Below are 14801 nucleotides of genomic sequence, written 5' to 3'. Positions count from 1 at the left end.
ATATACAGCAGTGTATCATCTTACATGCTACTTGATTTTAGCAAATCATTACTCTTCTAGGGGGAAATGTGCAGCAATAGGACATCGTGAAAATAAGACGCTTAGCCCTTCTTCACAGCAGTGGCTCAGCCTTTGTTCTCCAGAGGCTTTAAACTTTTCCATGTATTAGACCACATGGGAACAGCAATTTTACTCGATACACAATAAAATCCTTTATGCACATTTGTCAAACAAAATACGGCTTACAATGGTAACTGTAGCAGCAGCTTGAAAGAGTAAAGTTAGGATAGCAATTTGATGTATTTTATAGACTTTTGAATGTATGTTCATCAGCTTGGAGCACGGAGAAACAAATACCAGAGCAACATCTGCTGCCAAAACAACTTTGGCAAAAGTGAGTATTTTACTGCAGTGAAACTTCTGTTACAATCACGAGAAATAAGAGAGTACAGTAGCGACACCATATCAGAGCATCTTCACTAACGCTGCATTATTACAAAATGTTGGGGGATGTATAACGAGCCACATCAGAATTTAGCACTGCCCAAGCCCACGAGAGTACCTCGATACAGCTTACAGAGACATCTATAGGTAGTGTCTGTCTAATACCTTGTAATTATTTACGTAGGAGAGAGAGGCTGAACTTCCTATCTAGGAATTCATATAACGAGGTGAAAACATTTTTACAAGGAAAGTGCTTCACAAATACACTAAACAAATAATAGGAATAAGATAGCATTATCCTCTACCAGAAACAGATGCAAGACTAGTAACGGCATGTTACTTAAACAATTCAATCTGTATCAGAGATGAATAAAAGATAAAGTTCGTGTAGATACAAAAAAGCAGCGTAGCCAGCAGCCTATCTTTCCAGCTTTGTCATCTTTCTACGCACTCAGCTGGAGCTGAACCAGACTCAACTTTGCAGGAGACACGCATACGGACGTGTACAACCATACGTGCTGTACCGGGCGTAACTATTTGTTGTAAAATTCCTCGAATAAAGAGAACGAACCCAGACGTACTCCGAAACGGGAAAACAACATAAACGACGTACTCTGTTACACTTAGTGAACAGTAATACAGAATCATGAGAACAGATACACTAGGGTAAGGGAGACAGTTTCTTAATGAAGTGGGAATGGACCGAGTCCCCAGAGGCACGGAGCCTTTCCAGAAGCGGCTTACATTGCCCTGGACATTGCCCAGCTCCGTGGTGGAAGTACAGAGGGTGAAGCGAAATCCCAGGTCAGAGTTGTCTCTAACGCCCCTCACCCGTGTCCTGTCCCCACTAAAGGGATAGAAAGGCAAATCCCGGCTATTTCACTTTTCTCTAAATTAAAAGGAGGGATTTTCTCGGGATATGTGATGCACGAACTTTGCAGAGATATAGACACGGTCCCTAGGTATTTACTTACACACTTAATCACACACACACACACATGCAGAAAGAAGAAAAGAATAGAGGCATTTCCTCACGCACACAGCGCAGAAGGGACGTAGGTATTCCTCTCCTCCAGGCAGGCAGGGAAGGGCGGCAGAGCCGCGGGCTGCCCGGACCGCCAGCCCGGCTGAGCCGGCACCGGCACCGCTCCCGCACGGGCACCGCCGCGCTCCCGCCCCGGCTCGTTCCGGAGCCCCTCGCACACTCCGTGCCCCAGACTCGCTCACACGCTCTCTCTCTGCCTCTCCCCCTCCCGTCCCGCCTCGCAGTGGCCCCGACCGCCGGCAACAAAGCGGCGGGCGGGCAGCGCGCCGGGCTGGCGGCGGCGGGACGCGCTCGCCCCGCACACACACACACAGACACAGACAGACACACAGACACATGCACACGCGCACACACACATACAATGCTGCCGCTGCCACCGCGGCACCTACCAGGCGGGCAGCCTCGGCCCAGGTGCGGTCCTTCTTCTTCCTCTTGTCTTTCATGTTTGCATCTCATTGAGGTGGTTCGGGGGGGGGGGAGCGGGGGGAGGGCGGACCGGGAGTGGGGGGGGGCCCGGAGGGGTTCCGCACGGACAATGATACGGTGACACCGAGCTCTGGAGCCCCCGGGGCGGGAGGGGCGGGGGCGGAGGAGGAGGAGGAGAAGGAGGAGGAGGGTGGGGGCAGAGGCTCCCCGCGGCGGCGGCACAGCTGTGACAGCTTGAGGGATGCTCCGCCGCGCTCACAACAATGCGCTGTGACGTCACGCGGGGGAACCGCGCCCGCGCCCAACATCCCCACGGCGGCGGCGGCGGCGCCCCCCGCCCCAGAGCGCGCCCGCCCCCCAAGCCTCGCGAGAGCGCGGCCGCGGGCCGGGGGCGGCGGCGAGGGGAGCGGGATGGCAGGCCGGCCGGCGCCGCCGCACTACAACTCCCGTGGTGCTCCGCGGCGGCTCCCCGGGGACGCGGCGCTGGGGGCGCTGCCGGGGCGGGGGCGGCGGGCGGAGGTGGTGGCGAGGGCGGCCCCCTCGGCCCCTTCCCCTCCCTCTCCGCCCTGTGCCCGCTTCGCGCCGCGCCGCGTTCCGTGAAACCAGCCCAGCACCCCGCCCGGCCCTCCCCCGCGGTGCGAGCCGATCGCTGGCCCCCTACTTACGGCTGGGGCGGTCCCCTGGCCCGGCGGTGCCCGCCCGTGCCCTCCTGGCTCCGGCCGGAGCCGCTGCGGGAGTGCCGAGGCGAAGGCAGCCCCGGGCGGGCCGGGGCCGGCGCGCAGGGACCCCGCGTTCGCGATTCAGCTCCTCTTCTTGTCGGAACAGGAAAGAACATCTTGTTCCAGTGTGTAAACAAAGGGAGTTGATGTGCTGCGCTCGTAAAACCGCCGAAGGAGGTTTTCTTTAATTGGATGACCCAGGATTAAGATACCCACGAAATGCGGAGCGAAGGGACTTGGCACACCTTCCTGAGTTGCAGGATATTGTTATGCGGGGCTTGTTTCCTCCCTTCGCCCAGATTATAGCCTACATTAGGAATATTATCGAAATACATTAGGTATTTTTTTGTTCGAAATGAAACGAGTTAGAAATTATTCAAGGTTTTCTGTATCCATCTATTCAGTGCCTGCTTTCCTTTGTCCTCTCAGTAGCAGCCGTGTTACGCCTTGCCTTAGTCCTTTGGTAACATTAAACCTTATTTCTCCGTAAATACACAGTTTTGGGGGGGAAGGAATTACGCCAAACCAACTACCACAGTGCTTAGCCTGTTTTATCAAGAAAAGGACCAGGACAGCCCTGAGAATCTTCAACCTCTCAAGGAAACAGAAGAACCTGATAGCATCCCTCAAACACTCTAAATGAGCACTCACATTATCTGGTGGTTTGGATCTTCCTCCTCATAATTATATTTTAGTGGGAAAATAGGCATGGAAGATAGCACCTTCCCAGATTTCATTATTCACTCCCACTTATGTAAAAATATTAAAAATGTGAGCAAAACAAAATTCTGTTAAACAGCTGCTTCTAAATTTAGTTTTGATTCCTGTCTATACAATATTAAGCAGAGGATTTGGGTATGCCTCAGAAATGTTCTTGAGAAAAATGTTGTCGCAGCTGCAATGTTTCAGGTTTGACATTGTGCAAAAATTTTTACAATCAGCCAGTTGTTGAAATAGGTACATATGCCTTTGTTATTTACTGAATGCTGCCTTTGTCACCTTAGTAACATTTATAAAGAAAATGCTTGCTCTATGTTTTGTGGTTTTGACTTCATTTCCACCTTTTTATGTCTCTGCCATACTTTGTTTTTTTTTACCTTTGCATTTCCTCACCTTTAGTGAATTTGTATTTTAAATCATGCAAGTTTTTATTCACATCTCATCGCCCATGCTAAAAGCCTAAGTCTGTAGTAATCGAGTACTTCATTAAAGCTGCCTTTGAAATACCTTCATTGTTTTCAGTACTGAAAATACAACAAAATAGAAAAAATATAGGGACATTTATCAGTCATTGCCATCATAGCTGAGTGTTGGAAGACAGAAAGAAATATTCTGCATTATTTCCCATCTCTTCATAGGTGGCTGCTTCACGTACATAACACGAACTTCTGTTACACTGTTACAAGACCTCTGGTGTTGCAATGGTGGTGTTGGACAGAAAAGGACACTGTAGGGAAAAAAAGTTCAGTGAGCCCCTAAAGCTAATCTGGCTTTGTGGATTTTTTGGTTGGTTTGCATGGTTTCTAATGTCTGCTGCAGTCAGGATTAGACTTTCTTTTGGTATTTCTGTGGACCCCTGGAGTGATCTTTTTAGTTCTATTACAATGGTTAAATGACAGTGTCATGCTGTCATTAATTTATTTACATCATTCTTACACAGTCCAGGTGTTCCTAAGTCATAGAATGGTTTGGATTGGAAGGAACCTTAAAGATCATCTAACTCCAACCACTCTGCCTTGGGCAGGGACATCTCCTACTAGACCAGGTTCCTCAATGCCCCATCCAGCCTGGCCTTGAAAGTTCCTTCCTTTATTCACATGAAAATAGTTGGGAATCATGTAGTGACAATTAGGGGCACTGTCTTTGCTGGAGAAAGAAAACCTGTTATGCTGTTTGCTGTATTGGGGGACCCACTGGAGAGTACCCACCAGAGCAGAGAGCTGGGGGGTTCTCTCTGTGTTTCATGATGGGATAAAAAAAAGGAAAAAAGGAATCTGTACTCCTGAAATAGATTTTTTTTTCTGCAATAAATGTTGTAGCTGAATCCAGTAAAGTTTGTCAGCATACACAGAAACCAAGTGCCTCAACAGAGCAATACACTTCTGCTTTAAGGGGGTAAAGTCTTGTGTAAGTCTAGAAGTACAGCAGAAAAAGGTCAAGTTCTTCTTATGAAAGAAGACATTTGCTATTGATTATAGATACTGTTTACTTCATGAGTTGGACCTGACCCCACAGGAGATCATATCTGCTGCTTCTCTAACTGAATTGGCAATAGGAGAATTGAGAAATGGTGAGCTGCCTTCCAACTGGAACCACTGGAACTATGGCTAAAAGCTCAGCATATTTAACATGTATATGTGTGTGTGTGTGTGTGTGTGTGTGTATAAATACTTACAGAGTATTGTAAACCACATCGGATAACCTGCAAATACTGCAGAAAGATGTTGCATTAAAATACATAATTAATTTTTACCCAAGCAATATTTATGTGATGTTATGATACCAGATGTTATTGGTTTGACCATGGATGGAGTCAGTTGTTTATTATGGATGTATTTGTGTTCAGTTACATTTTCTAGCATCCATAGAATGGCCAAATGATACTACAACAACATTGGAGGCTGATTTCTTAGCTTCAGTACCCAGACTGAATTGCTATAGAAGCTTTAGGTTTGACATTATGTAGTAGGCCATCTGAAGAACATTATTCTTGTTTCCTGCATAGAAAAATTATTTTTGATGTCTACTGCCAATTTTTATTCTTGTGTACAGTAATACTCCTGTTAAGCTGAAATCCGTGACCTCGACTTCTTATGCAAGTGTTTATATATATATAAATATGTATTGCTTCAATACAGTGAAGCACTGTTTCAATACACATTCCAGTTTCAGCTCTTACAAAAGAACTAGTATCAGCTGTTACATGAAAATGCCATATGTGTGCAGAATGATTTATTCACAGCATGACAATTCAATCTAATGTGCCACTTCTACAATGGAAATTACATTCTCTACAATTGAACAAGAGATGCTGAGTTACAAGATAATTAAGAAAATATCCCAGAAGATACTAATGGACTCACTGCATTTCCTAAATTATTGTTAGCACAGTGATGACAAAAAGAAAACCATAAATTATGGGTTTGTGTGGACTTACGGGAAACCAAAGCCATTGGGATTGACAATTGACAGCGAACCATTTACAGATACTGGTGTCATAGTTGTAGAGTGTGTTTTATACTATTGATTTAAAGAATGGCTATTGCCAAGTATCCAGACAGTTTGAGCTTCACAGCATTTATTACACTTTAAGGAACTTATCTCTTTTAATCATATGCCATATGGACCTGAATCAACATAACAAGTTTTTCAATTATATTACTAAGTCATAATAACAAGCTCAGAATCTAGTATTATCAGGCTGATGTTACTGTATTTGGAAAGTCTCCTGAAGCTGATGAAAAAAAACAAATCCTATAGTCTATACTTTATACGGGAGGGTGAAAGTTAAATTTTGCTAAATACTAACTCATATGCACAGAGTATTCTTTTCTTGAGCATGCCATTTCTTCTCTGAGGTTTGTAGAGGTCATAGAATATGTGGAAGAGCTCACTCTTCCCCCCCCTTCCCCGCAAAAAAAAAGGAAAAATTTCAACCGTATTTTTCAGTTCTCAAATCAAGGTGTACATTATTTAGGTACAACTAAGTTATGTACATTTATTCCTAAATGTGTAATGCATGAGGTCTATTAGAAACAGTGCACTGTGAAATCTAAAGTTTTCCTGAGACCTATCTCACCTTAGCAAATTTTCAAATAACTTGACTGTAAGTAATGAGGATTTATTCTGTTGGCTTTTGAGTTCATCACAATTGTCATTACTTTTGTCTCAGACCAGGAATGGCCAAGTACTATAAATGTAGGGTTATTTCCTTTTCTCCCTCCTATTGCTCTCCAGCGGGCAGATAAGCACTCAGGTCTTTTTTCTGGCACTGCAGCTGAGCTAGTAAACATGGTTGCAGCTAAGCTGTGGTCCACTTTGCCCTCCCAACAGGTGAGAAGTGATACACCCAGCATAGAGAGCTTCCCAAGCTGTCACCTTCCAAGCCACCTCCAGCAGCACTTCCTTTGGCCACGCTGGCCATCATTTTTCGTACTAGGGATGCGGAACCACCCTTTCCCAAATCCATAGGGACAATTTCTATGAGAAGGCTCTTGTCTTTGAACGATGAACAGTTTACAAGATGCCATAAAAATGTTGGAAAGAAAACATTTCTTTGTACATACACAACAGAAGAGTAGAGAACCTGCCTCTGAGGCATTACACCCCAACTGCATATAGATCACACCTCCTGGTAGTTCTGTAAACCTCAGAGGAGAAGGAAATGTCTGCAGATGGCTGACAAGATTACTTTCATTTTTATATGACACAGTTTAGTCAAATCAAAACCAGAGCAGCTGATAGTTTATCTCATCTGCTCTTTTTTAGATGTTTATCTAGTTGATTATATGGAAGTTGCTGCATGGATTATAAATATGCAATTACAAGAGAAAAAAAAATTAAAACTGTTTACTTGTAGTGTCTGATTTAACAGAAATAACATATGTTCCTATCTAGAACGAGATTCCAGAATTCCTAATGTATGAATGCTATTCTAATACCATATTTCAACCTACAGAATGAACTTCACCTACAAGATAGACACGTGATGAAATATCACCTCAAGTTATATAGGATTTCAAGGAATTGTGAAGGTGTCCCAGAGGAGTTACAGGCAAAATTTATACAATGTGCTCATGGCAAGTCTCAAGTTGTCACAGCAAACCAATGATTGCAGGACAAATACTGGCATCCAGAACCTGATATGAAGAACTGAAGTTTAATACTTAAACCACTTACCAAAATTAAGACAAGTGACTCATGGAGTACTATTACAGCCTACCCCTTACATTTTTTTTTTCTGTGAATAACTGATATCACAGTCAATTTTGGCAATCACATATTTTTTGGCAATTATTCCAGCTATATAGCTATCTTTCTGTAATAGACATAAACCGTAAAATGACCCAACAGAGTATTTACATTGTGCAACATCTGCTGCTACACTTGTTTTCTGATCTGTTTTCATCCATAGTTGAAAGCTGTAAGAATTAGTACCATTTGACTTCTTACAATGAATAATTTTTTTTTTCTGAGAATATATATAAAATGTCATCATAAGGTCAATCATGATTTATGGTAAAGCTGATGAGGAAACAGATGACCTGAAAAAAATACAAAAAAAAATTAAAACAAAACAGAACAAAATAAAAAAGTAACAAACAAACAAAACCACAAAACCAAACCAAAAACAAAACAAAAAAAACCCCTCAAATCATGAAGACCTTCTCAATGGATTAATTGCAAATTTCAGGAGTAAATACCGTACATGTAATCACATAAATAATTTCCTAAGCTGATGCATGGAGTCCTACACACGTTGAACTGAATGTTGCTGTGTTGGGATTCAGATACAAAACACACAGTCCAACAGCATGAAAAGTAATAAAGATCATGGTTGTACTACAGATATGCAATTTAAATTTGCCTTTGTAAGTTCAAAAGCCTGGAATCCTATGAAAAGAGAATTCAGAATATAAGTTGTCTCTCTAACTTGTTGGGGGAAAGGACTACATACATATAAGCTGTTTTTGGGATAAGTACACACCTGCTTGCACCTGCTTGCCAAGGGCAACTTGGAAATATTTTGAATTGTTTGTGCATAATGGATTGCTTTGCCTTACCTTCTTTGCATTGCAAGATAAATGAACAACACAGTCTGCTCAGCCTTCTGCTACTTGCAGGTATCTACCTACATACATCTGTGACTTCTAGACCATTACAAAAATAGGAGAGAAATAAAAGATTCGTTTATTAACACCACAGACTTCTTAAAAAGGAGAATGGAGTTGATGCAGTGCTGGCAGAGGGCATTTTTCAGGTACACTGATGTGAAAAAGCAACTTCAGTCTGGGAAATCCTTTTCTTGTGTTTAGTTGAGGCTCTTGCTGCAGAAGTGGTAGTGGGTTTTCTCTTTTGCTGCTCCTTTATGGCTGTGAAAACCACCATCAGCTATACCACATATCATATGATGCTTCAGCACAGATCAATAACCAAATCTGGTCTAGATGTATTATATTATATTTCTCTATTTGAGCTGTTCCAGTTCTGCAGGAAGAACAACATATTCTCTCCTGAAGTTAGCAGACAAATCTGTGAATGCCTGGAACAAAGAAAGACATTGAGGTACTGGAGCGTGTCCAGGGAAGGGCAACCAAGTTCGTGAAGGATCTGGAGAGTAAAGCCTATGAATAGTGGCTGAGGGAGCTGGGGATATTTAACCTGGAGAAGAGGAGGCTTGGGGAGACCTTATCACTCTCTACAATGACCTGAAAGGAGGTTGTAGCAAGGCAGGGGTTGGTGTCTTCTCCCAGTCACCTAGTGACAGGACAAGAAGACGTGGCCTCAGACTGAGCTAGGGAAGGTTCAGGTTGGACATTAGGAAGAATTTCTTCATGGAGAGGTTGTTAAGCATTGGAAAGGGCTGATTAGGGAAGGGGTGAAATCACCATCGTTGGAAGTGTTTGAGAAACCGCTGGACATATCCCTCAGTGCTCTGGTTTAGTTGGCATGGTCGTGTTTGCTCAAGGGTTGTACTCAATGGCCTTGAAAGTCTTTTCCTACCTTGATGATTCTGTGATTCTGTAATTCTGCTGATTGAGGCCCCAGCTCTGCAAGACACCCCATTCACACCAATACTTGCAGTGCCAGTGCCATTGGCTATTTAAGTATATTGGCTATTTAAGTATAATATAATAGAAGCCAAATAATGACCAAAACCATAGTTATTAAAATGACAATATCTTATTAACCATAAAAAGGTATGTGTCATAATTTTCAGCAGAGATTGGTCCTTGTAAGTGTGAATGTAATGTGGGAACCACATCAGATATTAGTTTTTAGGCATCATAACAGCAAAAGTATATACATACATATCTATATGTATAAGTTGAATTTATGCACATTTGACTTATATACTCTTTTTAAACTGTTAATAAATAATAAGTTTAAACATTCTGTGAATATCACACAAGAAACCAAGACTTACAAACATGCTAGTTAGAACTATGAGGTTAAAATTTTTAATGTCAGTTTTCAGCACTTGGTTTCTTCAATCATCTTTCTGTTTTTGTACTCAGCTACTTTCTGCTATATCTCAGATAAACTTATGCCCATATTTTGACAATTCTATTCCTTTGAGTCATCCATTTTCTATACTCCAGCCATTCAACCAGAGATCACATAGACCTTAAAGAAATAAAGAAAATTAGTATTTGATACCACCTTTTTCCTTTTGTAAGAAAGAATTTCCTGCTATAGTTAAGAACTAAAACTTTCATTTCCATTCATATATACAGTTCATCATGTTCATTTTATGCTACAAAATTAAATTAAAATATTTTATCAATACTGAGCATATGATACATCACAGTTTAGTTGGCATGTATTTGCCCACCCAGTGATATTTCAAAGTTTAAAGGAAGTTGAAGTCTGAATCTCTTTCTATTCCCAGTTCTATACCTTTTTCAGTTTAAAATATGTGAGTCGCCCTCTGAAGTTCATGAGGCTATCATGTTAAGGAAATATTTAAACATTAGTAGAACCAGGCTCCCAGCATGGCAACATGTAATACTGGAAACTCTTTGGCTGGATTGCAGAGGGCACGTGGAAGAGACACATACCTATAATATCTGGATCTGCTGTTTCTTTGTAAATTCTTGAAAAATCAAAAGTGAGTGTAGCACTTTCCTACTATGCCTAGTAAATCTTGTACTAAGATATGGAAATAACTTAGAGAAATTAATGTTTTAATTCTCTATTTTCCATATTTTTTAAAGTATCCTTTTAAATATGAGAGTTCATGAAGTTAAGAAAGTTAATTTTAAGTAACCATTTAAAAATAATTAAACACAGACACAGATGATTTTGTATGTTCTTCTAGCAGAATTAACACCTGTGGATGTTCATTGCCATAACTGCACATTGAAAGCATAACTACACTGGGTTTTATATGGCCCTTGTGAAGTTTGTGGACAGGAAACCCTATCAACAAATTATGGTAAGTTACTGGAAAGCTCATTTCAAAAATGTAAGGATTTGTTTGGCAAATTACTCTTTCTAGAGCCTGAGGCTAGGGCAGGGGCAGGAAGTTAAAGTTTTGAGTTACACACAACAATTATAAGGGGGAAAACCTGTAAGGAAGTTACTTGGGGAAATGAAAGAATCTAACATATATTTTTAACAGGAGAGTGTAATTTCTGATAGCTGCCTTTATAGCTGACTCGGTTTCTTTAGTCATTTTGCATTTAAGAGATGATTAAAATAACCTTGTAATTTGCTGCATTCATCCTGCTACAACTTATGAAAAAGGAAAGAAAATAGTTATGCATAATTACTGAGAGTGTTTGCAAAAGAATAATATTCTGCATTCATAGCATTTACCTGCCTTTATAAAGGCCAGCCATTTGCATGCATCAAAAATAAGACTTTTTATAAAAAAGGAGAAGTTGCCTTTATTTGATTTAAAAGATCTTAATTGGTTATTTTTAAACAAGCAAGGTAACTGGTACAAGGAGTGCATTACAAGCAGTTTTTCAGAGCATATGACAATGTTCTATATTAATAAGCATTGTGGGAATAACACATCACTTATGCCAGTCCAGTTATAATGATATTTTACGTAGGCAAATTACAGCATTACAGCTCAGCAGCAAAAGGCCTAGTGTAAAACTTCCTTACACAACATATGCTAAATTCTTAGATGCAAATTTGCATTGAGGAAGGAGCCAGCTCACAGCCTATACATCATTTACATGATGCATGACAGTCTACGTTACCTATTATGCAGGAGCACACTACAGAGGAAATATCAAAATGTGTTTTTAATCTTACACGTGACAGAGATCACTGCTATTTTTCAGTTGAATGATGCTCACTAAGCAGCCCAACCACATCAACTGCAAACACATCCTATCCCAAGTGAATGTGTCCTAGCAATTTTAAGGAAAAATAGTTCATTTTTCGTTTTCCACGCCAGGGTTAGTCCTTGGTTACTAAGATGTGTACAATGCTGTTCCTCTAATTAACTGTTTTAAAGACCAGTTCTGTAAACTTTTACATGGAGGATTTATTTCATGCATCCATGAGGTGATCCTAAGAAATATTTCTCATGCTTACAAGCCAAGGAAAGGCTGAGATGCCTGAGATTAGGCTCAGGCATAAATGCCTTAATCCAGTCACAAACCCCAACACTTTTCCCCTAGATTTTCTTTGCCTGGAAATGTACCAAGTCCCATGGAGCCTCCCTGTTGAGCTGCCCATTCCGTGCATGCTTGATACCACGCTGCTTGTGTGCGTGTCTGCTGTGAGCAGCCAGGCAAGGCACCTGAAACTCTACCTTCAAGGTAGCAAGCAGTGTGTGCTGGGGCATCTGGTTACATTTAGTGATTTACTGAAAGAAAACAGTCTACTTGTAATCGAGGAATTTAGTAAGGTGCCTAATACTCCATCTCTGATTCTGAAAAATAGGAAGGTATTCTCTTATTTACTTACTTTAATGCTGTAGTTATACTTTTTAAAAGAGTGAATAAGCTAGCTAAAATATACAGATTTTCTTTCATAAGATCAATTTTCACATAAAATTACTCTAGCTTTACTTTTGTGGTTATCCATACGTTATTAAAACATTCTTTTCTTTTGGCATTTCTTCTGTGGGGAAGAGGTTGGAACAAGAGTTTCAGGTTCCAGAATAAATGGAGGATGGTTATTCTGGTCTGAACAAGCAAAACTGTGGTTGCTGTAGTCAGGACTGCAAACCAGATTTGGTTTAAAAAGTATCATATGTGAAATCCTACATGGCACAGAAGAAAGAAAATGTTCAAATTGAGATGCTGCACTATTACAGAAATTCTACACTCAAATCCTGGCTCTGCTCTTTCTTTCAATCCCCTGGAAGTCAGTTGCTTTTTCTCTAGCACAGTTTTCCAACTCAAACTAGAGATATTAATATTTAATTTTTTCCTCCATTTGTCTTCCTTGCTTATTCAAATTGAAAGCTTGTCTGAACAGGGACTGAAAATCTCTTGGTATGTACACATCACGCAATAAAGAAGAAACCTGATCTTGGTTTGGTCTCTCAGGCTACCATATGAAGGAATGTATATATATTTCTATATATGTTGAGGTAAGTTGTATGATATTTAAAAAAATTACTTTTTCCAATGAAAAATTATTGTCGCACTTTTTTTTTTTTTTTCATAAAGATTTCTTATGAATGTCAAATGTTGAAATGTCACATGAGAGCAGTCCAGTCTGTGGCCGGAGGGGGAGAAAATTGTCAGCTGGCCAATAAGAGCGGTTTTCTGGATATTTTGTGCAAATGGAACATCACAAAGATATGGAGCAGTGATAATTTTATCAGACTGAAAAACTGAATGAATTTGGCAGTTCTGTACAAAGGAGTTTTCAGCACAGATGCTAACATAAGAATAAATTATTGTACTAGTGGCTGTTTATAATTTCTAAGGAGAATTCTCTTCCCCTGTTTATTTTGAAGTAAGAAATATTAATTGTATGCTTGGATTTTTTCCTTTTCTAGTAATTCCATTTCCTGAAGAGTTTGAGGCTCTGAGAATGGTGAGATAAATTGTCATACCTGTGTTCACTTTCAAAGGATTCCTTGAACTCAAATCTCCTCAGGTTTGGCAATTTCATGACTGAAAACCACTATACCAAACATCATAAAACATAGTCAAAAGGTTTCAATTTACTTGAAGTTGGTCAGGTTCAATTTGAAGAAAATTACTCTTCAAAAATTATTCTTTACTACTTAAAATATGAACTACTGGAGAAAAATTCAGCCATGGATTTTCTTACTTTCAGTACCAGAAACTGGAGTCAACAAGGTTTGCCTTACTTCTGTAATTTCTATGCTTCTGCTTTCCAATATTAAGACTGCACAAGCTGTGCTAATGATTAGGTCTACATTATTTTTATGTGATTCCAACACTATTCTGTCAACACTATCTCTGCTGTTTGTTTTATCTCCGAGTAAATATATGCACTTTTACTATGCAAAGAGATGGGTTTTTTTTCTTCATCTGCAGAGAGCATGAAAAGGTAAGAAACACTTGCCAGATTAAATATTTTTTGAGACTAAACAGAAATTCATAAAAGTAACTATATGTAAAATGTAATGTATTGACTCTTTTAGCTACCACTCCTCTATTTTTCTCCCAGATAGTTATTCTTTTAAAATGCAAAATCTCAATGTTCTTTGAACACTGGCAGTAATGTTCTATCTTGTACAGTTGGGGATTTTAGGTTACAGAATATTATTCCATCTGAAACTTACAGGTTTTGACCTTTATTCCTAAACGTCAGATTTCAATAGCTTTATGGAGTTCAGTAATCCACAAAGTATATTTGTTCCCTACAAACAGTCTCAGTCTGTCCCATAATTGGTCGATAAAAAATGTAAAAAGATTGAGATGTAGCTAGTTTGGATTACTTATGATATTTATATTTATGGTGCATTGACCCTGGCTGGGTGCCAGGTGCCCAACAAAGCTGCTCTATCCCTCACCACCTCAAGCAGACAAGGGAAAGAAAATATAACAAAAGGCTCATGGGTTGTGGAAAGAACAGGGAGAGATCACTCATCAGTTACTGTCACAGGCAAAACAGCCTCAACTTGAAGAAATTAGTTTAATTTATTAGCTATCAAATCAGAGTAGGAAAACAAGAAAAAAAACCCAAATCTTAAAACACCTTCCACCATCCCTCCCTTATCTGCAGGCTTGACTCTACTCATGCTTTTCATTACCTCCTTCCCTGCAGGGGCTCAGGGGAACAGGGAATGGGGGCTCCAGCCAGTTCATCACACGCTGCGTCTGCCACTCCTTCCTCCTCAGGAGGAGGATTCCTCACACTCTTCCTCTGCTCTAATGTGAGCCCTCCCACGGGGGACAGTCCTTCTCCAGTGTGTGCTCTTCATGGCTGTCAAGTCCTGCCAGTGAACCTGCTCCAGCGTGGACTTCCCATGGGATCACAGCCTCCTTTGGTTGTCT

General features: G+C 40.7%; 1 protein-coding gene across 2 annotated transcripts in view; it reads right to left on the bottom strand.

Annotated features, from left to right (window-relative positions):
* Nucleotides 1-1950, bottom strand: part of ASXL3 (ASXL transcriptional regulator 3) — a 122377-nt gene extending 120427 nt beyond the window's left edge. The window contains exon 1 of one of the 2 annotated variants that reach the window (XM_058018268.1): nucleotides 1879-1950. Coding sequence is in view for 1 of the 2 variants with exons in the window: in XM_058018261.1 (XP_057874244.1) it covers nucleotides 1879-1932 (54 nt within the window). In the remaining variant the exon portion in view is untranslated. The remainder of the gene's footprint in view (nucleotides 1-1878) is intronic. The other variant, XM_058018261.1, reaches the window with a different exon arrangement.
* Between the last annotated feature and the right edge of the window lie 12851 nt (nucleotides 1951-14801).

The sequence above is a fragment of the Melospiza georgiana genome, chromosome 1, assembly GCF_028018845.1.
Source record: "Melospiza georgiana isolate bMelGeo1 chromosome 1, bMelGeo1.pri, whole genome shotgun sequence".
NCBI lineage: Eukaryota > Metazoa > Chordata > Aves > Passeriformes > Passerellidae > Melospiza > Melospiza georgiana.
Note: the sequence above shows the minus strand (reverse complement) of the source record. Positions and strands in the feature narration are given on the sequence as shown.